This window comes from Onychostruthus taczanowskii, unplaced genomic scaffold (genome assembly GCF_017590055.1).
Source record: "Onychostruthus taczanowskii isolate IOZ18803 unplaced genomic scaffold, ASM1759005v1 scaffold5, whole genome shotgun sequence".
NCBI classification, from domain to species: domain Eukaryota; kingdom Metazoa; phylum Chordata; class Aves; order Passeriformes; family Passeridae; genus Onychostruthus; species Onychostruthus taczanowskii.
In genome coordinates, this window is record NW_024502568.1 from 7,982,032 (window position 1) to 8,005,905 (window position 23,874).

At 38.7% G+C, this 23,874-nt stretch overlaps 2 protein-coding genes across 4 annotated transcripts in view; one reads left to right on the forward strand and one right to left on the reverse strand.

Moving 5' to 3' along the window:
- Positions 1 to 816: 816 nt before the first annotated feature.
- On the forward strand, positions 817 to 4,838 carry SFR1 (SWI5 dependent homologous recombination repair protein 1). Of its 3 annotated transcripts, XM_041415613.1 has the most exons (5): positions 817 to 960; positions 1,153 to 1,240; positions 2,717 to 2,835; positions 3,835 to 4,221; positions 4,369 to 4,838. In XM_041415613.1, the coding sequence occupies exons 3-5, from the start codon at positions 2,740 to 2,742 to the stop codon at positions 4,558 to 4,560; spliced, it is 675 nt and encodes a 224-aa protein (XP_041271547.1). In that variant the 5' UTR covers positions 817 to 960; positions 1,153 to 1,240; positions 2,717 to 2,739; the 3' UTR covers positions 4,561 to 4,838. The 3 variants fall into 3 exon arrangements, with proteins under 3 accessions (XP_041271547.1, XP_041271546.1, XP_041271548.1); XM_041415612.1 differs by having other exon boundaries at positions 817 to 1,240; XM_041415614.1 differs by lacking the exon at positions 1,153 to 1,240.
- A 1,300-nt stretch (positions 4,839 to 6,138) lies between these two features.
- CFAP43 (cilia and flagella associated protein 43) overlaps positions 6,139 to 23,874 on the reverse strand; it is a 43,342-nt gene continuing 25,606 nt past the window's right edge. Inside the window, exons 20-39 of the mRNA XM_041415742.1 lie at positions 23,112 to 23,189; positions 22,531 to 22,656; positions 22,030 to 22,134; positions 21,242 to 21,358; positions 20,326 to 20,526; positions 19,175 to 19,381; positions 17,926 to 18,015; positions 17,091 to 17,168; positions 16,148 to 16,273; positions 15,476 to 15,595; positions 15,287 to 15,394; positions 13,980 to 14,066; positions 13,609 to 13,697; positions 13,038 to 13,239; positions 12,132 to 12,244; positions 11,506 to 11,662; positions 10,500 to 10,664; positions 8,481 to 8,561; positions 7,430 to 7,583; positions 6,139 to 6,788 (exon numbers count right to left, since the gene is read on the reverse strand). Of these exons, the coding sequence (XP_041271676.1) occupies positions 6,631 to 6,788; positions 7,430 to 7,583; positions 8,481 to 8,561; positions 10,500 to 10,664; positions 11,506 to 11,662; positions 12,132 to 12,244; positions 13,038 to 13,239; positions 13,609 to 13,697; positions 13,980 to 14,066; positions 15,287 to 15,394; positions 15,476 to 15,595; positions 16,148 to 16,273; positions 17,091 to 17,168; positions 17,926 to 18,015; positions 19,175 to 19,381; positions 20,326 to 20,526; positions 21,242 to 21,358; positions 22,030 to 22,134; positions 22,531 to 22,656; positions 23,112 to 23,189 (2,562 nt within the window). The 3' untranslated portion in view covers positions 6,139 to 6,630. The remainder of the gene's footprint in view (positions 6,789 to 7,429; positions 7,584 to 8,480; positions 8,562 to 10,499; positions 10,665 to 11,505; positions 11,663 to 12,131; positions 12,245 to 13,037; positions 13,240 to 13,608; positions 13,698 to 13,979; positions 14,067 to 15,286; positions 15,395 to 15,475; positions 15,596 to 16,147; positions 16,274 to 17,090; positions 17,169 to 17,925; positions 18,016 to 19,174; positions 19,382 to 20,325; positions 20,527 to 21,241; positions 21,359 to 22,029; positions 22,135 to 22,530; positions 22,657 to 23,111; positions 23,190 to 23,874) is intronic.

Consider the following 23,874-nt stretch of genomic DNA (forward strand, 5'->3'; position numbering starts at 1 on the left):
TGGGACTGCTCCTTGTCACAGTCACCATCTCCCTGTTTCTCCAGTCAAATTTCTTCATTTTCTCTTCTGTCCCGTAACCATGACAGTGCTGCTCAGGTCACACATCTCCAGTGAGTCCCTCAGTTACACTTTTTCCCCTTGTGTGAGGAGACAGTTCCTCAGATAAATGCTTTTGCAGCTTGAGGTGAGAGCTGTGCCTCCCTTGGCTGTGACAAAAGGGCCTACTGTGCTATCCATGGTGGGCAGCGCTCCATGCCGAGGCAGAACCTGGCTCCCTGGCACAGGGACACTTGCAGGGACATTGTCTTATCTTCTTCAGCTAGGCCAGGGAAGGTTTAGGTTGGTCACTAGGAAAAATTTCTTCACAGAAACAGTGAGTGGAATTGGAACAGACTGCCCACGTATCTCCTGGAGTCACACCCCTGGAAGTGTTTAAGACTGAATGTGGTACTTGGTGTCATGGTCTAGTTGACATGGTGGTGCTGGGTCATAGGCTGGATTCGATGATTTTAAAGAACTTTTCAGCCTAACTGATTCTGTGAGGTGGCACCTGGCCTCGGCCCAGACCCCAGCCACGGGGTGGCGGGCCCACGCTGGCCTACGAGACACTGCACCGCCTGGCATGCCCGGATGCAACAGGAAAGACTACGAGGTCCCCGGGCATGCTCCGCGCTTCCCACCCGTGGAACCGGGATCAGGACCTCCCTCAGGCTCGGCGCCCGCCCCTCAGCCCCACAGCGCCTCCCCCTGCGCGCAGGCGCGAACAGCTCGCGCCGCCCGGGCAGGCGCGGCGCGCAGGCGCGGGGCCGCCCAGGCCCGCCCCTGGCCGGCAGCGGGAGCTTGAAGCGCTGAGGGGAGCGAGGGACGGAAGGGCGGTTCCGCCGGGCGCTTTCCTTCCTCGCCCGGGTCCTGGGGGATTTGTGCTCCCCAGGGGGCTCCCTTCGCTCCTCAGCCCTGCAGGTCGGTGCTGTGGCTGCGTTTTTTGGGGTGTAGCACCTCAGAACGAGCTCCACGGGTCTGTGGCTCTGCTTATGGGCTGCCCAGCGTTCATCCCGCTTCTCTGCGGGTGGAAAACTAGCAAGGCAAAAGTTTGAGTGTTAATAGAGTGTTAAAAGTATTGAGTGTTAATAGAGCCTTTTGTTGTTGAGACAGTAAGAGGAGTGAGTGCCTTTATATAACGTAGCTATAAGAAGGAAAACTGAGGACGTAGTTACAGACCTACCCAAAGTGCACAAGTCAAGTAAGTACTGAGAAGCAAAATTGTCTTTTCCCCTTCTAATTCAAATTTTCTTTACTTGCTGGACAGATTTTTTTTGTGCAGTGAACAGCATTACTGGTTGAGAATGCCAAGGATTCTTAGCCAAAGATACAGAAGAAGGATTTTAAGAGTGCAGGAGATCTGTGTGAATACGCTGCCAAGTAACAGCATCAGCAAACCAGTGGAAAAAGTATTTGTTATGGCCATTTAAAAACGAATTTGCATTAGAAAGTAAAGGCAGAGAATCGTAGGATTGCTTGGGTTTTTAAAAGCTGTCTCTTATACTTAAAATGATTTTGCTCCTTGGGAAGACTTACTACGTGCTTGTGATATACAGTATGCATAAGAATGATGCTTTTTCTAGGCTCTTGCTTACAACAAGGAATAATAATATTAAGCTTCGATTATATTTAATGGATGCTGTGGGCTTCCTGTTTAATTGATAGATTGGTAAAATACCCAATTAACTAGACTCCTTACTAAGGTCTGGGTTTTTTTAATAGAGTACCATATGTTCAGTTTTGAACAGCTGTGGGAGAATATTGACTTCTAAGATAAAAGAGGACTTCTATCCTTTGGTAGCAAGCCAGGAAGACCAGGGTTGCTGGGCTGTTAAGGCTTTGGCATACTGAAGCTTTGGCACTTTTCATCTGTGAAGAGGAAGCCCCTCGTGCCAGCCCTGTGTTGCCTAGTTTTGGTTTGCAGGATTTTATTCTTGAGAGGCTTCTGTTTCAAAGCTCATAATTGCAGTTTGCAGGTGAGTGGAGGTGTAGCTGTTGATTTTCCAGCTGCATTCTGGTCATCAATTGCTAAATAAAATTAAACATTGCCAAATCGATTTGAAGTTGGCTTGTGCTGGGAGGTGTGACTTAACCATTTTAATTAAGGTGCCTTTCTGAGTGAGCTTGGGATGTTTCCTGTTAATCAAAACTTCCACCTGTGTGAGTAATTACTTTTTTAAGCAGCACCCCCAGAAGGATCAAATGAGACTGGATTGTTTTCAGAGACCTGGATACCCAATTATATTGTTCTGTAGAAAAGATTAATTGTTTATATTTGTGGACAACAAAAACCTTCCTGCCTCCATAAAGCTTTAGGAGTGAGGGGAAAAATAATATATAAAATGGATAAAATTTATATAAATTAAATATATTTTATATAAAATTTATATGAAAAGATAAAATTCATAGTAAAAGACTTTATGGCACTTAGTAGTGTCATGCATCCTCTCAAAGAAAAGCTGTTCACAAAGCAAGATGCTACTTGGCACATGAAATAGTTGTGTAACTTATGCACATGTCCTTTTTGAACATGCAGATGTCTTTTCTGGACATCTAATTCTTTTTGAATTAGAAAATAAGCCTTAGAATTTCATATTAGAGCTTTTTACTCATTTCTGCAGCCAAGGGCTCCTTATAATCAGGTGACAATGACACCATAATTCCTTCTGTCATTTAGCAGAAACAGCTATTCATCTCGAGATGGAAGAGTCGGTGCTGGATAAATTGCCATCTTTGTGCAACACTGCAAAGGATTCTGGGGCACCACCTGCACAGGGGACTAGTTCAGGGAAACAGGTATGAAAACTTCCTACTTTTCCAATAGTATGATTGTTCATAGTAACAAAAATGCTGGTGAAGTCATCAAGGAGTCAGAAGTCACTGAGACAGTGCTTGCTGGAAGGCCAGAGACAGGCACCTTATACCTCCAGCTGCGAGGCTGTGCAGGTAAGGAATGTGCCTGGGGTACTTTGCTGTGAATACAGAGTGGTGGAGCAACAAAACCCAATGTCATATGAATACATTTAAATACTATATAGGGTGTGGATTGTTTTCTTCTTTGTTTTAACCTAGCATCTTCAGTTTTCTCAAATCCTAGTTTTCTGGGTTGCTGTGCATGCAGGATGACTTTCTGTGACTTCTGCCTGCAGTGGAACAAAGTACAATGCTTTCAGTTTGTGTATTCTCCATAGTGCTGAGCTCTGCTTTGGTTTATCCTGGGATGTGAAATGGTGATACTGTCACACTCAGCATTCAGATCTATGCAGGACAGGCCTGGTTTGAAAGTATTCCAAAACTAATCCCTCACTCCTGTATTTTAGTGCATTTCTATAAATAAAAATGTTAGTCACAGGTTATAAAAAATAGTTATTTTGAAGAACAAAAAGTCTTTTTAGAGGGTAGTGAATTATGTCAAAGAACACACCTCCATTAAACTAGGGGGAAATTGATGGAATAAAATGAGCCAAGTTGAAATATGCCATTTTTTTTTTTTTACACGAACACCAGATGAGTAAGTTTGCCTCAGTAGAATACAGGACTTTGTCCAAGAAAATGTGAAGCCACACCCTTCCATATCTTGCAGCTGTGTGTGCAAATAGAAGTGAAAGGAAGAAGCTGACCTTGTTCAAGTTTTTGAAGGCTATACAGAGAATGATGAAGTCTGGCTTTACAGTGATAGTTAAACATATTCCACATTCTATGTAAATAATAATGATTGGTAAACAGTTATTTGATAAAAATTTAAGAATATTCTGACCACCTGGATTTTCTGGGTTTATTTATTTTATTTTTTAGCAAATGAGTGCAGCTCTGAGGGAACGATTAAGGAAAACAAGACGTTCATTTAATGCCAATTTTACAGTGGCAAAGCGGCTCAAAATAGACTCTGAAGAAAAAGACGCTGCTGGTGCTGCCACAGGGTGCTTGCCAGAGACAAGTCCAGACTGTTCCAGGTTACAAGATGGTGCTGAAAACCTGGAAGGAAATGGCACTGGACATGCATGTTTCAAAAGTCCCTCACAGGAGGGTGATCCCTCTGGATCAGCAGAGAATTCGGATGTGCTACAGGTTGATCTTGGTCAGCAGCAGTCCCTTGAAGAGAAAGTGAAGCTGGAGAAACAAGTGCAGGAGAAGGAAGAGCTACTTCGTAGGCTCAGACTGGTGAAGATGTATCGATCCAAGGTCAGGCAATACTTCCTCACTGGTTTTTTACTGTGGTGGGTGTGTATTGTCTCAGTTAAGGCATTTTATAAGAATAGCTGCAGGGTATTAAAACCCCCTTTATGTCAGCAGATGATGACTCTTTTTTTTTGTTTGTCCCAATTTCAGAACAACCTGTCTGAGCTGCAGGCTTTGATAGCGAAGTGGAGGAGTAGCACCCAGCTGATGCTGTATGAGCTGCAGTCGGCCTTTTCTGCAGACAGCAAGAAAGTGAGTCTCACTCGGCTCATCGACACTTTTGGGTTAGAAGACCAGTTACTGCACTACAGCAGAGCAGAGGAAGATTTTGTAGATGCATAATCTACAGCTGCAGAGCTTTCTTTGCACAGACACAAAAGCAGACTGAATAAATTCTGATTGTGTCAGAAGTGTTGGTCAGACAACGGACTTTATGCTTTGGGGTTAGGAGGTTTTCTCCAGACACACTTGTGAAGCTGTGTGCATATCTACAGTAGGCACTGTAAAAGGCATTACTTAATGGAAAAAAAAATCAAACTGGTGATGTTTTGGAGAATCTGGCTTAATGACTTGGTCGGTGAATTTTTATTTAATAAAAATAAAATTAAGTCATAGTTTAATGGGTAGAAAGCAGTCAATTTTTTTATTAGTGTCTGCATGGTTACCTGTATTGAAATAACTCAAATTGTCAATTCTGTTTATGTTCAGATGGGGAAGAGTTCAGTTTGTTTATAGATACACCCATTTTACACATCTTCCTGGTGCCAGTCAGCCAGTGAAGGCTAATGACAGCAGTTTGTGAGTTAAGTGAAGATAACTAATTTTCATTATGGTAATATTCCAGAGCTGAGATAAGATGTTTACACTAGCTTTAGCCCCTGCTGAGGGAAATGTGTCATAATGCAGTTGCTTTCAGGTCATGGTTGCAGACAGTCTCTTCAGAGCTGCTGTCTCATAAGCATTCTGCTACAGCCTGAGGCAATAGAAGGGAAGGCAAGAAAATTGAAACCAGCTTTCTACTCTACTACATCTGAGAGCCAAGGTGTTTTCTCTCTTCAAATAAATAAGAAAAACAAGGCCTTGTTTAATGGGATTGCTTCAAACAGCATCATAAAGCTGAATAAATCTTTACAATTTCATTTATTCTCCAACAAATGCCTTTTTTGAAAGTTGTTTTTATTTAACTTGAAATTGCTTATTTTCTCATCATGGTACCTTTTGTTTTTCATTTTCCCTAAAATCACTGCTTCTCAAGTGTAGCAATACATAAATCTTAATGACTATACAACTCTCCCTGCTAGGAATCTTGTTTTCTTATTGGTTATACCCTACCTCTTTTGTTTGCAGGTGCTATATCCTGTGTCCTTAATAAGGGAGTAATTTCTTAGCTCAAGAGAAAGAAAATCAAAGATCATACAGAACCTTTTAACCATTGGTAAGGCTCATTAGACTTCAGCCTCTACCTACAACTTGCTCTTAAGAATACTGACTCCTGCATTAATTCTCTCTGGACAGCAAAACAGCCTTTATTGCAAATCACATTTTGAGTATTAAAGCACTATTTCTCTGCCTTTTTAGGCATGTGTAAAAAGATGATGGTGCCTGGTGCAGGGGCCAGTTATCTTCCCCAAGGCTGGAATGATGCTGCTTCTAGGGCAGTTTTAGCACAAAGGCAAAAGGTCTTGTAGTAAGTGAGATGCAATTAGAATCCTTACAAATCCCACTTAGAGATGGCAAAGCAAAAAAAAAGAGATGTACAGGATCACAACTGACATAGCAGAATTTTAAGCTGAGGTCTCAAAGCTATAATGAAATAGGTTTAGGTGCCATGTGACTTTATGAAAGGAGAAGGATTGGCACACACCATGGAGCAGGGAAATGAAAAGCAGGGACAATGCCCGAGAAGGCAGATCGGGCTCCAGCAGTAGTTAACTTTATCACAGGTTCTTTATCTTTCTGTCGTGGAAGGAGCTGGCAGGAAAATACATCTCAGTGTAAAGGGGTGGGAGATGCCAGCAACTATTTCAGGAGGCCAGATGCTTCCAAACCTGGTTTTCCTGTGATTCTGCCCGTGGCAGCAGCCACAGTTCCTGCTGGTTGTGGGTGATTATACCACAATGAGGCACAGCTGCCTTTGGGATGAGGCCAGGTTGCACACATGGTTGTTTTCTGTAATGAGCTATATGGTTTCTATAATAAAACCAGTAGAAATAAATCTCATCAACTGAAATATAACGGGGTTAAGACCAGGTATAAAAAATACAAATCAGACAACCACGCATCTTTCAAATGGAAGTTATTTAAAGGAATTGCAGAAGAAACAATTTGTGGAAAGGAAAGTTCAGAGAGAAGAATCAGCTGTCAAAAGTCTTTTCCCTTAGATAAGACCATGGTATTATCAAGCTTTGATTTTTAAATAATATGGAGTGTTCTTGGATTCCAACTTTCAATTTCTGATTGAAGAATTGCAAGCTGTTTTTCCTGTTCCCTTATAAGGTTCCGTAGATATTTCTGCTTCACAATCTCTTGGTAACGCTGCCTTGTGATCTCTTCAGAAATATCCCGTGTGTCTGCAGAAAACAAAGGATTAGTGTTAGCCTGTGCTCACAGGGGCTGTGCAGTCTCTATGGGACCTGTCCTGGGGTTATTCCAATTTCTGTATAAAACAGGCAAGCATTTTAAAAAAGGCTCACGGTTGGGTTTAAGAGCCTTTATAGTACAGAATAAAGCAAAATATTCCAAAAAGGCACTGGGCATGCTTTCTTTAGCTTCTAGCAAGTACCCACTGTGTTGCAAATCTGTAATTGTTTTCCACTAGTGGAAAGATCTCTAAGTTTTCCTAACAGTGAATACTATTCTTAGCTCCACATTACTTTCTCTGTTCTCTTGGAAGGGTGGAAAGAAGCCCATTGAACAGCTCTCAGAAAAAAATGAAAGCATGTTGCCTAATGAAGTTATTAATGAGTGTAATATTTTGACTTGAACATTTCCAGGAATTCAGCTAGCTTTGGTTACAAAAGCCACAAGAGTCTCCAGGTAACTCTTCAGTAACCGTGTTAGTTTTGGCAGGAAGGACTCTGCTCGTTGTGCAAACACACAACAACAAACAGACAGGCATTCCTTGCCCCTCAGCTGATGGTGGAGAACAGCACTGTCCAGCCTTGGAGTTATTTTCTGAATGTTTGTGCCTTAAGTGCATCACTGGACTCACCAGCTGCCTCGAAGATGTGCATCCTTTCTGACACAGAGACAAGCATTTCCTTCAGCTGCAGGCTGAGCTCGTAGTTCTCTTGCTCTTTTAGACAGATACACTTCTTCAGCTCTCTGACTTTTTTCTGATGGTTTCTCACATTCTTCTTGTGCAACTGTCCATTTTGGGATGAATAAAGCAAATATACGAGGTCATACAAAAACTGTTTAGACAAACTTATGATGAAAAGTTATAATTTTAAGCACTGTGTTGCACCTTGATAAACTCTAATGTATGTTGAATTGACTAGTAGGACATGGTAAGCTTTACTTTGGAAAGTGTCTTTCACACATGGTATCTCAATTTACAGAGTTCTAATTTAAGGACCAGCCAAGGAATAAAGAGGTATAGGTCAGGAAGAGAGCTATATTAAAGATAAAACATAAAAGGCAAAGGGAGGAAAGGAAGTCAGTGGAATCAGTGAGTTAAGGACATGCTCTGAAGCTGCTGAAGCTGATGGATGGGCTGTAAAGGGACAAGTTAAATACTAAAGCTGGAAGAGGAAGCTGATGCCAACTAGCACAACTTGGAGAAAATCCAGTGAAATCACTTTAAAAAAAAGGACAGTCATAATTTCAATGATAAAATACATGAAGTAGGCAGCAAATCAGATTGTTGGGTCTCTTATCTTGAATACAAAGGGGAGGGATACTTTGAACAGGCTAGTGCTCCTGGAGAGACATTAAACAGTGAAGATTGAAAGAATGCTTCATTAGAAATGGAGGAGTGACTTTTATAGGCAGTGCTGTGTAAGAAATGATTAGCACATCTGCATTCAGATGCTCAGGATAGGAAAGTATTTAATTCCAGTAACAGAGCAAGTAGACAGGCTTCATCTCTGCAGCAATCCATGTGTGATGACTGCTTCCAAACACTAGAGAACTGCTGCTGTAGACAGCACAGCTCAAGTTGAGGAAACGATTGAAAGCTAGATGGACAAATACATGGTATATCTATATTTATATCTATATATCTATGTGTCTCTCAGATGTGGTGGTTCCCTTGGATTTACCTTATCCATGATGCCAAGGCTCTGCTCCATCCCTGCTAGGTGCTGAGCAATGTGGGTCTCGTAGTTATGCACAGTTAGGAACTGAAGAAATAAAACCAGAAAGAAATTATCTTATGCCTGTTCATTCTTAACAATTCCACCCTTCTATGAAGAAAATCATACTATGTGAAACTCAAAACACTGGAATTCTGCAGTGGTAAAGATTACTAGTGATCATAAATGGACCTTGTAAGGATATGCTTGGATGCTGTGTCAGTACTAGACCGTGCAGCTGATGTTATCTATTTTATCTATTATATATTTATAGTGGAAACAAGGGCCAAACAAGTTGCTGAAGCTGTCAAAAACCCCAAGCTATGCTTTTGCTTGTAATCTAAGTTAACATAGCTGGAGCCCTAAGACAGTCTGTCTTTAGGCTAGAGAGGAAAATTATTATTTTCTGTCTAGTGGCTTCCTAATCATTCTTACTCCTTTTATTCTATCTGCATAGTAACTGACATATCAGAGAATTTATTGATTTTTTCCTTGAGCACACTGCTGCTAAAATACCTCTTTATCAAAGGACAAATGGTAAACCCCATAATGTTTTATGGATCTATAACAGGCAGTAGACAGGTTTCTGTAGATGTAGATTCATCCTTCCAGAGTACTGTCCCACCATAGTGCCAGGCAGAATCCTGTGGAATGTTCTAGTTAGAGGAGGAGAAACAGAAACGACCCAGAAGGGGCTCCTTGCCTACAGGATTAAACTTCTTTCACTCACTGCTTCATTAACAACCCTCATTCCAAATGGTCTCAAATCCTTGCTCACACACATTTTTATAAGCCATCTTTGCATTCCTGTTGTTGGGGTATCTGTTACCTTGTCCTTCCCACTAACCCCATATTTCTAATCAAAAAGTGACCTAAGTCAATTCCCTCAGGGCATTCAAATTCTGATTAAACTGGTAAATGCCTTTACTATGGGCAGTTTAACTATCTCTGAAGGGCAAGAGCTCTGCTCATCGTTTAATGAACTGAGCTAATGGCAACACTGGTGATAAATTTGCCACAAGAATTTTTCAATGCACTGTCACAACACCTCTTCGGAAAGCTGTTCTGGTGATTGGTGCTAGTAATGAAAGTCCTGTGGCTGTGATTCAGAACAAGCATTTTGTGGACCAGCAATACAAATGAAGATTAAGCAAAACATATATTTTGAATTTTCTTCTAATCCTTCAGTTGAATTGCAATATCCTTACCTGCTGTCCAACACTTTCCTTTTCCTCTGTGCTTTATAGCTGTCCCACTGCTTATCTCCAACCTACCCATCCTTCAACATCCCTTACTCCAAACCTTTATGCCACCCACATCATCACCACATGACCATAAAATTTCCCTAGTCTTCTACATCCCATACTGCAATACCCTCAGGCTTTCCCTACAGCCTTTCTTCTTCCTCCTTTCTTCTCCCAGTGGTATCCTTGGCTGTGTCCCACAGCCTCTACCTCTTTCTCCTGGCCTGCCAGCTGGTAGGTGCTGACACGCTGCCCCTGCTGCCTGCCGGGCATGGCACACAACTCCCTGCTCTGCTGCTGGGCCAGCGAATGGCAGCGGGAGGGTGGGACTCGGGGAGGCTCCCCTAGGAACGCTCAGGCTCCGAGCAGAGCAAAGTTAAAAAATGTCTGTGCGATACCAGTGGGGGCACCTCAGATCTTCCACTTCAAAAGGACTGCTCGATTTAAGAGATCTGTTCCTTGTGGCTGCAAAATCCTGATTCCTTATTCAACACCAATTTTGAAACACTAAGAGTTAGGACTAATTTTGCCTTAATTTACACTGTAACATCCCAAAGAATTTCATCACTGCTCAATCTCATGAGTAAGACTTCCATTTGAAAGCTGAATTGTTGACCTATTAGGAATCATGTTTCTCTAGTAAGAAGAGATTTATGAGGTATACATATAAAACTATCTTTCTTATAGGTATAGGCAGCATAATTTTCTGCAGTTAAAATATAAATCAGAAAAAGCAACTCACTAGCTGGCAATCTTTTGAAATGGGTAGGATTACAATATCCCGAGCCTTCTCTTTCAGATCTTGTATCTGCATTTTCATTTTCTTGTGTTCCCATTCCAGCTGTATTATCCCTTTAGAGAAATCCTTAAATTCTACCATGGCAGTAATTTTTTTTTCTCCTTGAGCCTAAAAAAAATAGATCAATCTTAATTAACACACTTAACAGATTATGGAATAATTGTTTGCAACAAGATGGGCAAGTTTCCAAAGTCATAATTTTAGTCAATTAAACATGCTACACTGCATGCCTCTTTTCAGACTTTGCTCCAGGTAGTTATCTTTTAAGGAAGTTCATTCTCTTTTATGCTCTGTGTCAAAGCCTTAGATCATAGAAATAGATGAAGAAAATGACAACTAACCTCTCCCTCCATCTATCTATCTTATATAAGAATGGAAAAGTATTTTAGGTCTACAAAATACAAGCTTGCTCTGTTTAAGGTATTTTGCAGATGTTACTGAAGGTTTTGTGCAGTAAAAGACAATTTTTGTACAGCTAGAATGCCTTAAAAAAGAACATTTCATGAGGGCATGAAAAACAGTTTTAACTACCATCACCAATTTCACCTTACATAAAAACCAATTAATTTTTAAATTTAATGTGAGCCACTATTTGAATGCTTCTTAACATGACTGTAAGTTTGCCTCGAGGGAATTTTTGGACTGGTGCCCATGAGATTAGCATTTTCTAGTTACAATGTGTGTGTAAGTGATGGTGTGTCTAAAGACTGTCACCATTTCTTTGATCTGAATTGTATTGATCAAACATCAAGAAAGCAGTCTGCACTGCAATCTCTACATCATGAGGAGAGACATTAGAGAATGCTTAATAGTGTCTAGATTACAATTGAGCCTGCTGGTGTGTTGCAATGAATTGAAACTAGATGTCAGACTGGAGAAAAAGCTGAGCCCCTGAAGGACAATACATTTGTTTAGAAAGCTTAAATTTCCTCCAGATAATGTAAATTACCGCAAGAGAGCAATTCAGCTCCTCAACAACACTCCTATCAATGAGAACAGCATCACTGTACTCTGGGATCTGAGTACTTTCCAATTCCACCTGTCCTTGTTTTAGCAAAAACTGGACAGTCAAATTCTGCTGAAGCTTCATCTTCTCCTCCTTCAGCCTAAGATGGCAGAAAACAAAAACAGCATTTAGTGATTTCAACGGGATTATATAAATCCTCCCATGATTCTCAGTGTTTATATTTATTACTGGTAGGTGGTATGTTCATGTGGGGCTTACTCTTTTACAGACTCTGTCTTCTATTTGCTGCTAAAGTGACAACAAAATCTGAAACTTCTGGTGTATATATATATACTTAAAGTTTTCAAGCACTGGATTCAGTTTAATATACACTAGCAGTGTTCTGGGGAAAATGTTATTACTGAAATGAAATCTTAATATCCATTGAAAAGAAAACAGAAGAGACTTCCAGCCAGGGCACATTTTCCTGTATATTTTACTTTGGAATTTATGAAACCTAGATAAAAGAGTGCAGGGGAACAAAGGTGTATAATTTTGTTTTTAACTTTTGGTTCTGTGTTAGTGGAGTATTAAAGATCAGCTGAACATAGGAAAAGACAAAAAATTACCAAGTGAGCTCTTGGAAAGTGTTCTCTAATTCTGACTTCATCTTGTCATTTTCATCAGTTCTTCTCCGGAGACAGGCCTGCATCTCTGACAGTGCTAGGGCCTTCCATTTCATCTAGGCAAGCAACATTGTCACATTTCCAACCTTTTCAACTTTGTCAGTATGTCAGGGCAAGCTTCTTCAAGGACAGAAAAGCCAAGTTCTTAAGAAGATATCTGTATATATAAATATGTAGCCCAGTATTTTGAGAATCTCAGTACATTTTATGTCTCAGCATATGAGACATAAAGGTTACAATCCTTATACTCTGCTCAGGAAATTATTTGTTCATATATTAATAGTTTATTCATGTGAAGGGAAATCATATTTGCTTCTCTTTTGGTCAAATTTCATGTATATCTGTCTCTGGATAATTCAGATTTATTCATTCATGCTTTTATAATGAATAAATACATCTCCAGAACGACCTTTTGTTAAGAATTGCTCTTTATAGTCTAGAAAAGTATTGGAATGCAATGGTGCAAGTGTAGAATGCTTATCAAAGAGGATGACTTAAAGAGGTAATGGGAATCAAATACCTTATAGTTTTTTTTGGTATGGATAGAGAAAAGGAAAATGATGTTTTTTTTATTTTTAATGAAACCATATCAAGGTCACAATCACTCTGATCAAATCCATCCATATTAATATGCTAATTTTTCCTCTGAAGAGCTAGCTAGAACTAGAGAACAGGTTCACCTGTTATTCTGAATTGAATGTAGCCAGAACAAACTTCCAAAGGCTAATGGAGTATATATATCCTGCATTGTTATTTCACCACTAGCTTGACCCTATGTGACAACTCCACTAAAGTTTAAGATTCAAAAACATCAAGAAGTATATGGGCAAAATAAAGAATTTTACATACCAGCTCCTCATTCTTGATTTTATTTCGTCTAGCTAGACAAAAATGTTCCCACATGGACTGGTCTAAGCCACTAGGCTTGTGCTCAGGACTATCCAGTTCATCCATGGCTTTCATTAAAAGGGAAACTGCATCTTGGTAATCCTCAGGTGATCCCTTCACATAGGGGTTAGCTGTGTCAAGGAGGGTTTCTGTATTTGGGGTCCTAGAGCACACACACAGCACAGACAGGATGTACTTTGTATTTTCTGTTGCATAGCAAAAGGACACAAAAAACTAAGAATGTTTCATACTCTCAATCTCTTGTGAAAAGCAAATAGATAAGACTATAAAAAAAAAGAATATTGTCTTGGAACCTGATGATTGGTTAGACTGCATTTAAAATAGATTTTGTGGAGTAAATAAGGAAATATATATTAAAATAGCAATTTTTAGTGTGATGGGAAATTAGCTATTGTTAACTATCCCATAAAAAGCAGGCAATATAATTTAGACTATTAGAATAAATAGTATTCTCATTCTTGACTCACGAAGAATATTAGTATTTAAACAATGGAATCAGAGGGGATCTTACTCTGGTCGATGTTTGTAAAGTTGTAAAAGCTCCTCAAAGAGATTGCCAGGTATATGAGCAAACCGCTTCATAAAACCATGTTCCAGGCTCTGGGGGTGGGGAAGAAAGCTTTCTTGTTACCACAATATTATTTTTTAAAAAAGCATCAATCTGCCCATATCTTAGAAATACAGGATACAGTGCTTTTCCAAGTGCTCCCAAACATCACAGGAATCTGCACTATTTCATAAATACACTGTCCTTTACTGCCTAATTTCACTGATCAGTGAGTTGGCCAGAACTCTTGCTTACAGAGCAGTACATTCTTCTCGTTATGAAGATACAACATTAATTTTAAATTCTGAAACTCCTTGTGTTTTCAAAAGTCTCACCTTCTCTTCATGTAATGCCTCTTTATAGGGGCCTGTGCAAGCCTCAACACCATGTTTTGCACTCAGGATTTTTCTTGCACCCTTGACCTATAGTAGAACCAAGAGATTTCAGAAATGAAAAAGCCAGCAGAAGCAGTGAATGGCTATTCACATACAGTGATGAAGCTCACACCTTATTTCTAGAGATAACCTTGTGAGCTATTTTAAGTAACCATACAGTCAGTGCCTTCTTCAGGGTCACTCGTAGGTATTGGTGGAAGATGAAGAACTGTGAAATTAAACAAACCTGCTGCTTAAGAAAGTAAAAAATTTGTGTAAGAAATGCTTATAAAACTTTTGAAACATTGAATGTAACTATGAATGTTGATACCTTTTTTTCTATAGAGATTTTACTTTCATGTCATCTCAGGTAAGACCAGTCAAAAAATCTCAGATGTTGTTCAGTGGAGAGTTCTTAACTTTAGAATGCAATTTCCCCATTGTCATGGCAGAGTTCTGCTATGTGTCAGGATACTAAAGTCATGTTTTATAGAGGCTGTTAAATGCTAATATTCTGCTGGGGAGACAGTTTTCTTGTTGTATGACAAACTTGTTGTGACAGTTTTTGATGGTTTCCTTGGACCAAAAGTTGTATCAATGGGACCATTTAGAAAATGATGGGGAAAAAAAAAATTGAAAATTGTAAGCTGGTATACACTTGGCCTCAGATGGCTTTAAAACTAGTCCAGCCAATTCAGTGGTGGGAGTTCAGATGCCTGTTTGGAATCACTCCCTGCAGCTCACAACAGGCTGCTGGCAGCTCCAAACACACACAGGCTGAGCAGGAGAGCTGCCATGTGGAGGCAGCAGTATATTTATTATCTGAGGACTCAAGAACAGCTCCATGAAGACAAAGTGGGCAAATGGGATAATACTGTCCCACAAGATCTGGGAGAATATTGTCCCAGAACCAGCCTGCAGACTACCACAGTACGAGACCTGCATTGAAACCTAGACCTACTACTGTTCTTTCAGCTTGATACCAGGTACAAAAGAATATTATATGTAGCAAACAAATAGCAGCATGCCCTTCTGAATGTATGAAGTTTTACCAAAGAACTCTAGATGAACTGAGCTGAGTACCTATCAAGAAAACCAGAGGTATTTATAATGTATGTCACCTGTACAAATTGAAAAAAAAAAGACTCTGTAAATTGTCAGAAAGTACTTTATGGCAAGATTTTGGTTTGGAAAGAGCAGACTTCACATGAAACTGTTCTGTAAACATTACACTACTCCTAACAACAGCAGTCCAAATGATAACTTACTTTTTCTTTCTTCTTTTTCATAAGGAATTTATGAAGTCCAGCTTCTCTGGTGTCCAACTCTTCATCCAACAGTAAAGAATAAATGAGATTGACTATTTTGAGTTCTTCCTGTGAAGTGATTGTAATAAAAAAAGTCAAAATTTCTGCTGCATAGAGGTAGAGATGAAAAATTAATGCTTTTTGAAATACCTGGTAGATGACCATCTGTGATTTCAGTTTCTTTTCAGAGAGTTTGCGGACAGTCTCATCAAAATTTTGTGTTGTTTCCTTGATGGAAGCTTCAATTTTGTTCCATTCATTTCTCAGAAACTGGGGAAGGGAAGGACAAGAGCAGCAATATTACATCTGGAGGAACAAGTAATTTTTATGTCTCTCTCAATATATATCTATATATATATAAGATGATGGAGAATGCACAATATAGAAATATATAATTCAGCCAAAAGGCCACAGAAATTACTTGTTTGGAAAGGGAGTTCTGCCAGGCTACAAAGTTATGTTGTTCCAATACCACTTTGAAGAATAAATATAATTTTATTATTTGTGTATGGCATCAGCAACTCTGGGAATGAAACTGAAAAACACATTTTAGAAATACTGGTACATTCGTGAAGGAAAGTTACCTTCTTAGGATATCACAACTTTTATAAGTTTTTGCCCATAATAATTGTTATAAATGGAGAGTGCCTGATTCTGTCTAAGGTAAGATTTATTTAATATGCCATATGATCTTTGATGATCATTTATTGTTAGTTTTTCCTATTTATTAGTATTAATTTTTAGAAGCTGCTTCTGAAAAAGATTGGACGCTTTGGTCATGAGCACTGTGAACAAACCCATCTTTTCTTCATTTTAATTTACCTGTCTATAATCTTCTTTTTCTTCATTCAGTTCCTTGACTTTTTTCTCATATTCTTCATATACTTTCTTTTCTTCTTCAGTCCAAAGATCCTCAGGTCTGGATACAAAATCAGGTGGAGGAATATCCTGGAAGTATTGAAGAATAATATGCTTAAAAAGCAATAATGAGTCTAGATCAGCACACTAAGAAACTACAGCATGCACTAAATTTAACAGAAGGTATTTCTTAGTAAGGTACAAGCCTTAAGTCAAAGTAACATATATTCTCTTGCTTTGGTCTGTTACTTGCACCATGAATATTGTATATATATATCATATACATATTATATATATATATAGACTCAGTGGCTTACAGGAATACACTACTGGATCTTGCAAAATACAAGGATTTGGTACTCAAATACTACTGGCAGTACAAGATACACCAAATTTTCTGTTTCAGAACCCCAAACCGAACTCCGTGCTCACATAAGCTTCTATGTGGAGTCCTAATTTTCCAAAACTGATTGATTTCAGAGGAGTGCTTGGGTCTGCCCTACCCTTTTTCTGTGGCAGCTCTTCACATCCTTTCCTTCCTCTACTGCTGCACTATCTATATTTGGTGAGTTAAATGAAACACAGTGGTTTTCTGTAAGATCACAACCTTCCCCCAGTAATATAGTTATTATAATGGTAATATATTAGATGTACATTAAATAGATGATGTTCCTACAGTATTCTCCTGTGATAGGAACAGGTCTTGATAGGTAATTCTACACAGGCAGTAGAATCTTGTGGTCTTTTTTTTGTGTATGCTCTCTTATGGAGTCTCTCTGGTCATAATGCAATTCTACAGTTCTCAGCTTTCTTTGGTCACTGAGGTTGGAGATATTTGCTGGTTGAATTTCACATTGCCAGAAGAGCCCATAGGTTTCCTAAAGAACATGGCAGAAACACATCTCACCATTTTCAAAATGTCTTCCCTCCTGATTTCCAGCACTCCACCCATCATGTCATCAAGAGCACGCAGTCTTTCATCGTCCTGGGAAGAAACACAAAAAATACAAAAAAAATTATTGAAGGTACAAAAGGAAGTGTAGCAATTGCAAGTTTTGGGGATGGTAACAGTGTTTACCTCTAATTATTCAGCATGAAAAAGTAGACTGATGCTTTTTGGGGATGTGTATGAAACATGTGAAAAGTTTCAGTTTTTTCTGGTAAACAGTTACTCATATGCCAAATAACTTACTAAAACTGCCATTTTGGCAGTTTTGGAAAGAACACAGGCATAGGTTACTTCTGGCCAACTGACAAGCTATGATGAAGGAAGTTGTAATTGTGCATCTGTTTTGGGGCCAGAACCATCTTAGTTTTTTTTGCAGATGCATTTTAAAGCCAGAGGAAAGCACTATAGTCTTCTAGTCTGAATCATGGAGAACACAAGCTGCTGAATCAACAAACACATATCAAGCAAAAAGATCTTGATTGAGGAATGGCTTGAATTTGGACATGTATCTAGTTCCCAGCCACCTGATATGGTATTTTAAATTGCCCCTAAGCACATGTTTAAAAACTGTGAGTCTAACACTCTATTTTTTCTTCTCCCACTTGGCCTATATAGTTCTGATTGTAAACAATAATAAGAAGGAAGAGGCACATCTCATCAATACCTACCAGTTTAGATTTATTCTGCCATACTACATTACTGGAATGTTTCAGTGCTGTGCTAATAAGCAATAATAAATGAAATAAGCCTAAACAGAGACAATGGCCTGTCAAAGGGATGTTTCTTTACTTACTGTAGCAGCCAGGCGTCTTTCCATGTCAAGCTTAGCCTGCATCTCTGCCTGCTCTTTCTCCTCTTGAGTCATGTATTTCTCAGCTTTAATCTGAAGGCAGAAAATGAAGTTTGTATCAGGGTTCTTTTCTCTAAACGTGATCACAGGGACTAAGAACTTTTGGAAAAATGGTGGCCCTGGTTTTGGCTGGGATGGAGTTAACTATCTTCCAAGCAGCTGGTGTACAGTGCATCCCACAGCCTGGGGATTGCTGTGTTGATGGTGAGCAATCGTTTTTCATTTGCATCAGTTGTTTTTCTTGGGTTTTTTCCTTTCTCTTTTCATTAGTTTCCTCTTAATTACATTTATGATTATGTTTTAATTTCATTAATTACATTACGATTATCATTGCTGTCATTATTATTGTATTTTATTTCAGTTATGAAACTGTTCTAATCTCAACCCACGAGTTTTCTCACTTTTACCCGTCCAGTTGTTTCCCTCACCCTGGTGAGAAGGGGCAGTGAGGGAGCAGCTGTGTGGTGCATAGTTGCTGACTGGGCTTAAACCATGACAATGGTGTCATACAAATTCTCAATGTTTGCTGTATCTCTGCTGTATGACAATATTCCTCAAGTTGAAACTTCTTCTTTTGGACAGCAACAGAAACTACATTTAATTATCCTAAAATATAAACCACCATCACTTTTGTTGCTATTAGTTGTGTTTTGTGTATGCCTTCTCTTACAGTGGGATAACATGGACTGGTGAGAGAGAAAAGAAAAATGGGAAAAGATTGACCAAATGAGCAGATAAGATCAGTGGAATTTATTGCATAAGAAATATGGTGGTTTTTTGTAAAGAATTAACTGGATTTATAAGTACATTACTAAGTATGCTCTAATACTTAGATTTTTAGTTTAAAACTGCTTTGTTTCAAAATGGCACTCAGAGAAAACAGAGAAACCCTTAACTATGGAAGCAATTCCTGGAATCCTGCTTTGAATGTTAGAAACAGAACTTCTATCTAATTTGTGGGCATTTTGAAAACTTTTAACAGTGATAAATTAAGTTTGTATAAATTTTTCATTTCAGATTGACTTATTAAGTATTTTCTCCCTAAAAAAGAAAGGGAAGAAAATGGACCAAAAAGATGATTTTATCTATACAGACACATCTACTTGAAGGTTTTTCAGTAGTGACACAAAATGACAAGAATTAGAAAGCTGGATTTGAATGGATCAAATACAAAGATGCATTTCTCAGACACCTCTGAATCCTGAACAGTGAACACTCGCTCCGGCATCTCCTCATCTGTAAGGACTGGCTCCCACACTTCCACTTGAAGGTCAAGCTGCTCCAAGAGTTCTTGGATCTTCAGGTTTCTTTCTTTCACTCGTGCTATCTCCTGCTCCTTTTGTTGTACAACCATGTCAAATTCCTCATTAAAAGCAGTTTTCACTTTGTAAATGACGTCCTGGAATCCCAAAAAAGGAAACAGCAAGTTCTGTTCAGGTCACATCCATCCATGTTTATATACTACTCCTCAAGCATCAGAATTATGAATGTGTGTATTTGTGTGTGTGACAAGGAAATAAACTGGTAAAACCTTTTTGTGAAAATCATAAGCATAGAGTTCAAGTTTGTTAAATGGACTTAGGCAGATGATCTGTTTTTTCTTTTTTTTTCCCCTAGAAATTTTAATTCATTTTCTTCTACACATTTGGCATTTAAGAAACAGTCTGAAAGAAACATGCTGCTGCCAAAGCTAGATAAAAAATTAGGGTGTACTCTATTTGCTTCTTTTTTGGCCCTCTCCAAGTGACTGAAGGAGGAGCTTCAAAGAAAAAAACATGTGACCTGTAAATCTAGAGGCTGTAAATCACAGGTGCAGGGAGGCAGAGCAAAGGATGTACTTTCCTAATACAACCTGCAGTTTCAATATGTTTCCATGTAAGTAAAATGTGCCCATTAAACAAACAAACATTGGAAACTGACTTTTTAAGAACACCTTAGACTTTATAATCATCTAAAAAAGCATGTATTCTTAGTGGATAAATTCTTCTTTTAGCATAAAGAATTTATCTCAACAAAGGAAAGCAGAACTTTAAAGAGGGTAAAGCATATGTCTCTCTTACTGTGTCAATTTACTAAAATGCACCATGAAAAGGATACAGATACCCTGAAACTGGATAAGCAATTTCATAAAATCTTTTTCTTCCACACCCAAGCTGGCAAAGGCACAGCACTAAGTGCATTTATCAGCTTTTGTCTCAGTTACTCAGAGACTGGTGAGTAACAATGGAGACTCTCCATTGTTTAGTGTCAGTATGTCCAAAATCTAACAGTGGCTGTGACTCGTGTAAAAACCAACAGATACAAGAGTGTCACTGCAGTAGGACAGATTTCAGAAGATATCACCTTCAATAATATTGTCTGATTGAGTTTCTGCTCCTTTGTGTGCAGGTCACATTGGTGGTATAGGATAGATGTGTCCCCACCATACTGAGAGCTCAGGCTTCCATTTAGGCAGAAAGATGCACCATCATCAGTCACCGCTCCTGCTGCCTTCTCTCCTTCCTCAGATAAAGCAGTCTCAGAGTCAAGATTTTTCTTCTGAGCCTGCAGATCAGAAACATGGCAACTGTGTTAAGTTTGTACACAGTTTGTACCAGTGGCACACAATGAAGAAAATTCTAGAGGTTATATTCTTCAATTAACTCAGTGAACAACTGTGTTAAGTTTGTACACGGTCCAGTGGCACAAAATGAAGAAAATTCTAGAGGTTATATTCTTCAATTAACTCAGTGATCAAAATAATACAAGTTGAAATGATCACATCTGGAATCTTGGGTCCATTTGTAGGGTCCCCAGTACAACACTGGGAATATTGAAGTAAGTCCAGTGATAGGGCACTAATATCAGTAAAGATTTTAAACATTTTATATGTGAGGACAGACTGAAAGAACTGGAATTGTTTACCCTCAGGAAGGAGAAGACTTGGGGGATTCTTTTTCCTGTGGGAGTTGTCAAACATGAGAAAAGGTAGCACAGAGAGCTTATGAATTCTTTCACCATGCAGATACTCCAAGCCTCACTGGACATAGCCCTGAGTAAATGCTCCAGGAATGCTGAACTAGGTAACTTCCAAAGGGTTCTTCTAACCTCAGCTATTCTGTGATTATTGAAGACTAATATATTTTTTTTTAACAACACGTCACCTTTATTTATGATTTTAAATTTTTTTGGCCAACTTCTACAGCAAGAAAATGGGCCTTAGGTATGTAACTAGATAAAGAAGTTATAAGATGCCAGCTCAGAAGATCACGATCTGTACCTTAAGATCAGCTGTCTCAGTCTGCTTTAAATGGAGAACTTTCTTCAAAGTTTCCATCTCTTCTTTACTACGTTCCTTCAGTGGATAATTCCTCACTTCACAATCCCGATGGAAGCACTGCTCAAATTTAAAATAAAAAACCCCAAAGTAAGAAGTTCTTCATAATGCTTCTGTCAGTTCATTTGTTCAATACTGGAATGCTAAACAGTTACAGACTGCTTCAAATCAGGAATAAAACTGAGAATCAGTTAGTACAACAGACAATGTATTAAATACAGTTTTAAAAAATAATCCATGGGTGTGGTCTCTTTATCCATGTTCATCCACAGGATTAAGCCAGAACTAGTTTGTTTGGTTTTTTTGTAAAATGACTTGGTCTTTCAGTACCCTTGGGATAATTCAGTATCATCAGTTTGACTCATCTCCCTCTGTTTAAAATAGGCAAAATCAGGGTTAAATTTTGCCTTTATTTTATCTGTAGCAGAAGTCATATGGACTAACAAAGAAAAATAGTATTTACTTCTCCTTTTAGCAATAATGTGTATATATATTGTCTGAGATCAAGGAATTAAAGAATTCCCTATTTGTTTATCAGCACTACTTTCCACTTTAGAAGGTAAGATCTGCCAGGATCAGACAAAAATTAACAGAATAAAAGATTTCCCCGAGCCTTGGGAAGAAGTAAAGTTTTTCCCACCCTGTAAGCAAATCAGAAATGTGTTATTTTGTCCCTGTACCTTAAGGTATAATAAACTACTGCAGAAAATGTCTTAGAAAGCAGAGGTTACCTTAACTGCACGTTGTTTTACACACATGTCATCCCAGCACTCATATTTGATTAAATCCTGCAAATAGCAGTAAGATAAAGTCTCCATCTCAATCTCTCTCCTCGCCTTTCAAGAAAAAGAAGAGAAAATAACAGGATGTGGTGCAAAGCAACAAGATGTGGACAATTTGCATTGAGTTAATGAAAGAAGACTAACAAATTAAATGAATTATCAATATTTCATCATACTGAAGGCATCATCTTCTATGAGAAGAAAAGCATTCTAGAACTTAAACAACAATCTCAAGGCCACAGTGTGAGATTTATAGTTTCTGGCATAAATCATATTCCAATTTGCCTTGTCTGCCTCAGCAGTTTCACCTGCTTCAAAAGTGACTTTTAAATACTTTTCTGGTTTTCTGCTTCTCCGCAGTGAACAGCAACTTTGAGCTAATCCTCTCTTATTTAATAACTTTTCTCCTTTCCACTGACAGCTTTAAAATGTTCCCCCATTCTGCCATACCCTGGCCACATCTTCTTCAGCCTCTGCTTGCGCTTGTTCCTGTTCTTCTAAATCCAGGTTGAACTCCCAGAGTTCGAGTTTCTCAATGTCTGGCACCTGCTCATTTTCATGCATCATTTTCTGAATCTGTTTAAAAAAAAAACCATAAGGAATAAAAAGCAATTTGAATGTGAATAGAGGAAATGCTATTTTAAACACTATTGAACTTGATATCAGAGAAAATTATTTTAATTACCTGCAATTTTAACTGCCTTATGGGAAGAAACAGAAGAAAAAGGAGAGGACAGTCTTTTTTATAATGGAAGGTTGTTAGACATGCAGAAATTAGCTTGCTGAGGGGACAGATAGCTCAAGGTATGAGGCTGATACAAAATATTCATTTGGAGCAAAGGAAAATGAGAAGCAGACAGTAGCTCCTGGCAATTTCAGCACTGGTCCCTGAAGAAGCACATCTCTTTAATGCCTGCCTGTTCAGAGTTTATGACAAAACTGTAACTGAGCACTAGAGCTCACAGCCATAAAGGAAGTGTTCTTTTAAACAAAACTGGGAAGCTGAGCCATTACCCTGGTAAGAAACTCACAGTTTCACGCAGCTTTCTAATTCCCATTTGCAGCTCTTCCTTCTGGTTTGCAAACCTCCGCGTCTCTTCTCTCATAACCTGACATACAACAAATGCATCGTTGAAAGGCAAAAAAAGGCAAGAGAAAAAAATACCAAAGTAATCTAAAGGAACATTATCTGTACAGAAAATAAAATGCCAGAGGGGTTAATAACTGAAGCAGACATAACCCTAATTCACCAGGATGATCCTTAGAATTGCACAAGAGAAGAGATTTTATAGCCAGGTCACATTGTAAACTGGTTGTACAGCAATAGCGCTGGAAAAAAAAAGAAAATACTAAGGAAAGATGTAATTAGAAGTGCAATGCTTACAGACACATTGAACTGCATAAAGCCTACTCCCAGAATTTTTTAATCCTTAGATTTTTCATCATTGAAAATTTTCACTGTTTTCATTTTTTATTGAGCAACCTGCTTGCTTCCTGGTAATAATCATTCTTGGCAACTTTTTGACATATAGTATAAAAAGTCTTTTAAGTTTCTAAAATAAGTCAATTTGTCAGGCTTTTCTTTCCCTTGTTTTTCTTTGCCTTTTTTTTTTTTGGTATACTCCTTGTATATAAGTGTTCTTCTGGTCTTCAGAGCTCCTCAGAGCTCCTGTTGTGCTTGACACCTTCTCTGATGTGTTTATAACATTGGCCTAGAATTTCTGAAAGTCTAGATCGCAATGGTTAAAGAAAGGGCCAAATGTGAGTAAAACTTTTGAAACTAGATCTGTTTAC

Bases quoted from the DNA above. Each gene is read 5' to 3' on its own strand.
- SFR1 (XM_041415612.1), top strand. From the start codon at position 2,740: ATGGAAGAGTCGGTGCTGGATAAATTGCCATCTTTGTGCAACACTGCA. The intron at 2,836-3,834 runs GTATGAAAACTT...TTTATTTTTTAG, and splicing joins GGACTAGTTCAGGGAAACAG to CAAATGAGTGCAGCTCTGAG. The intron at 4,222-4,368 runs GTCAGGCAATAC...TCCCAATTTCAG, and splicing joins TGAAGATGTATCGATCCAAG to AACAACCTGTCTGAGCTGCA.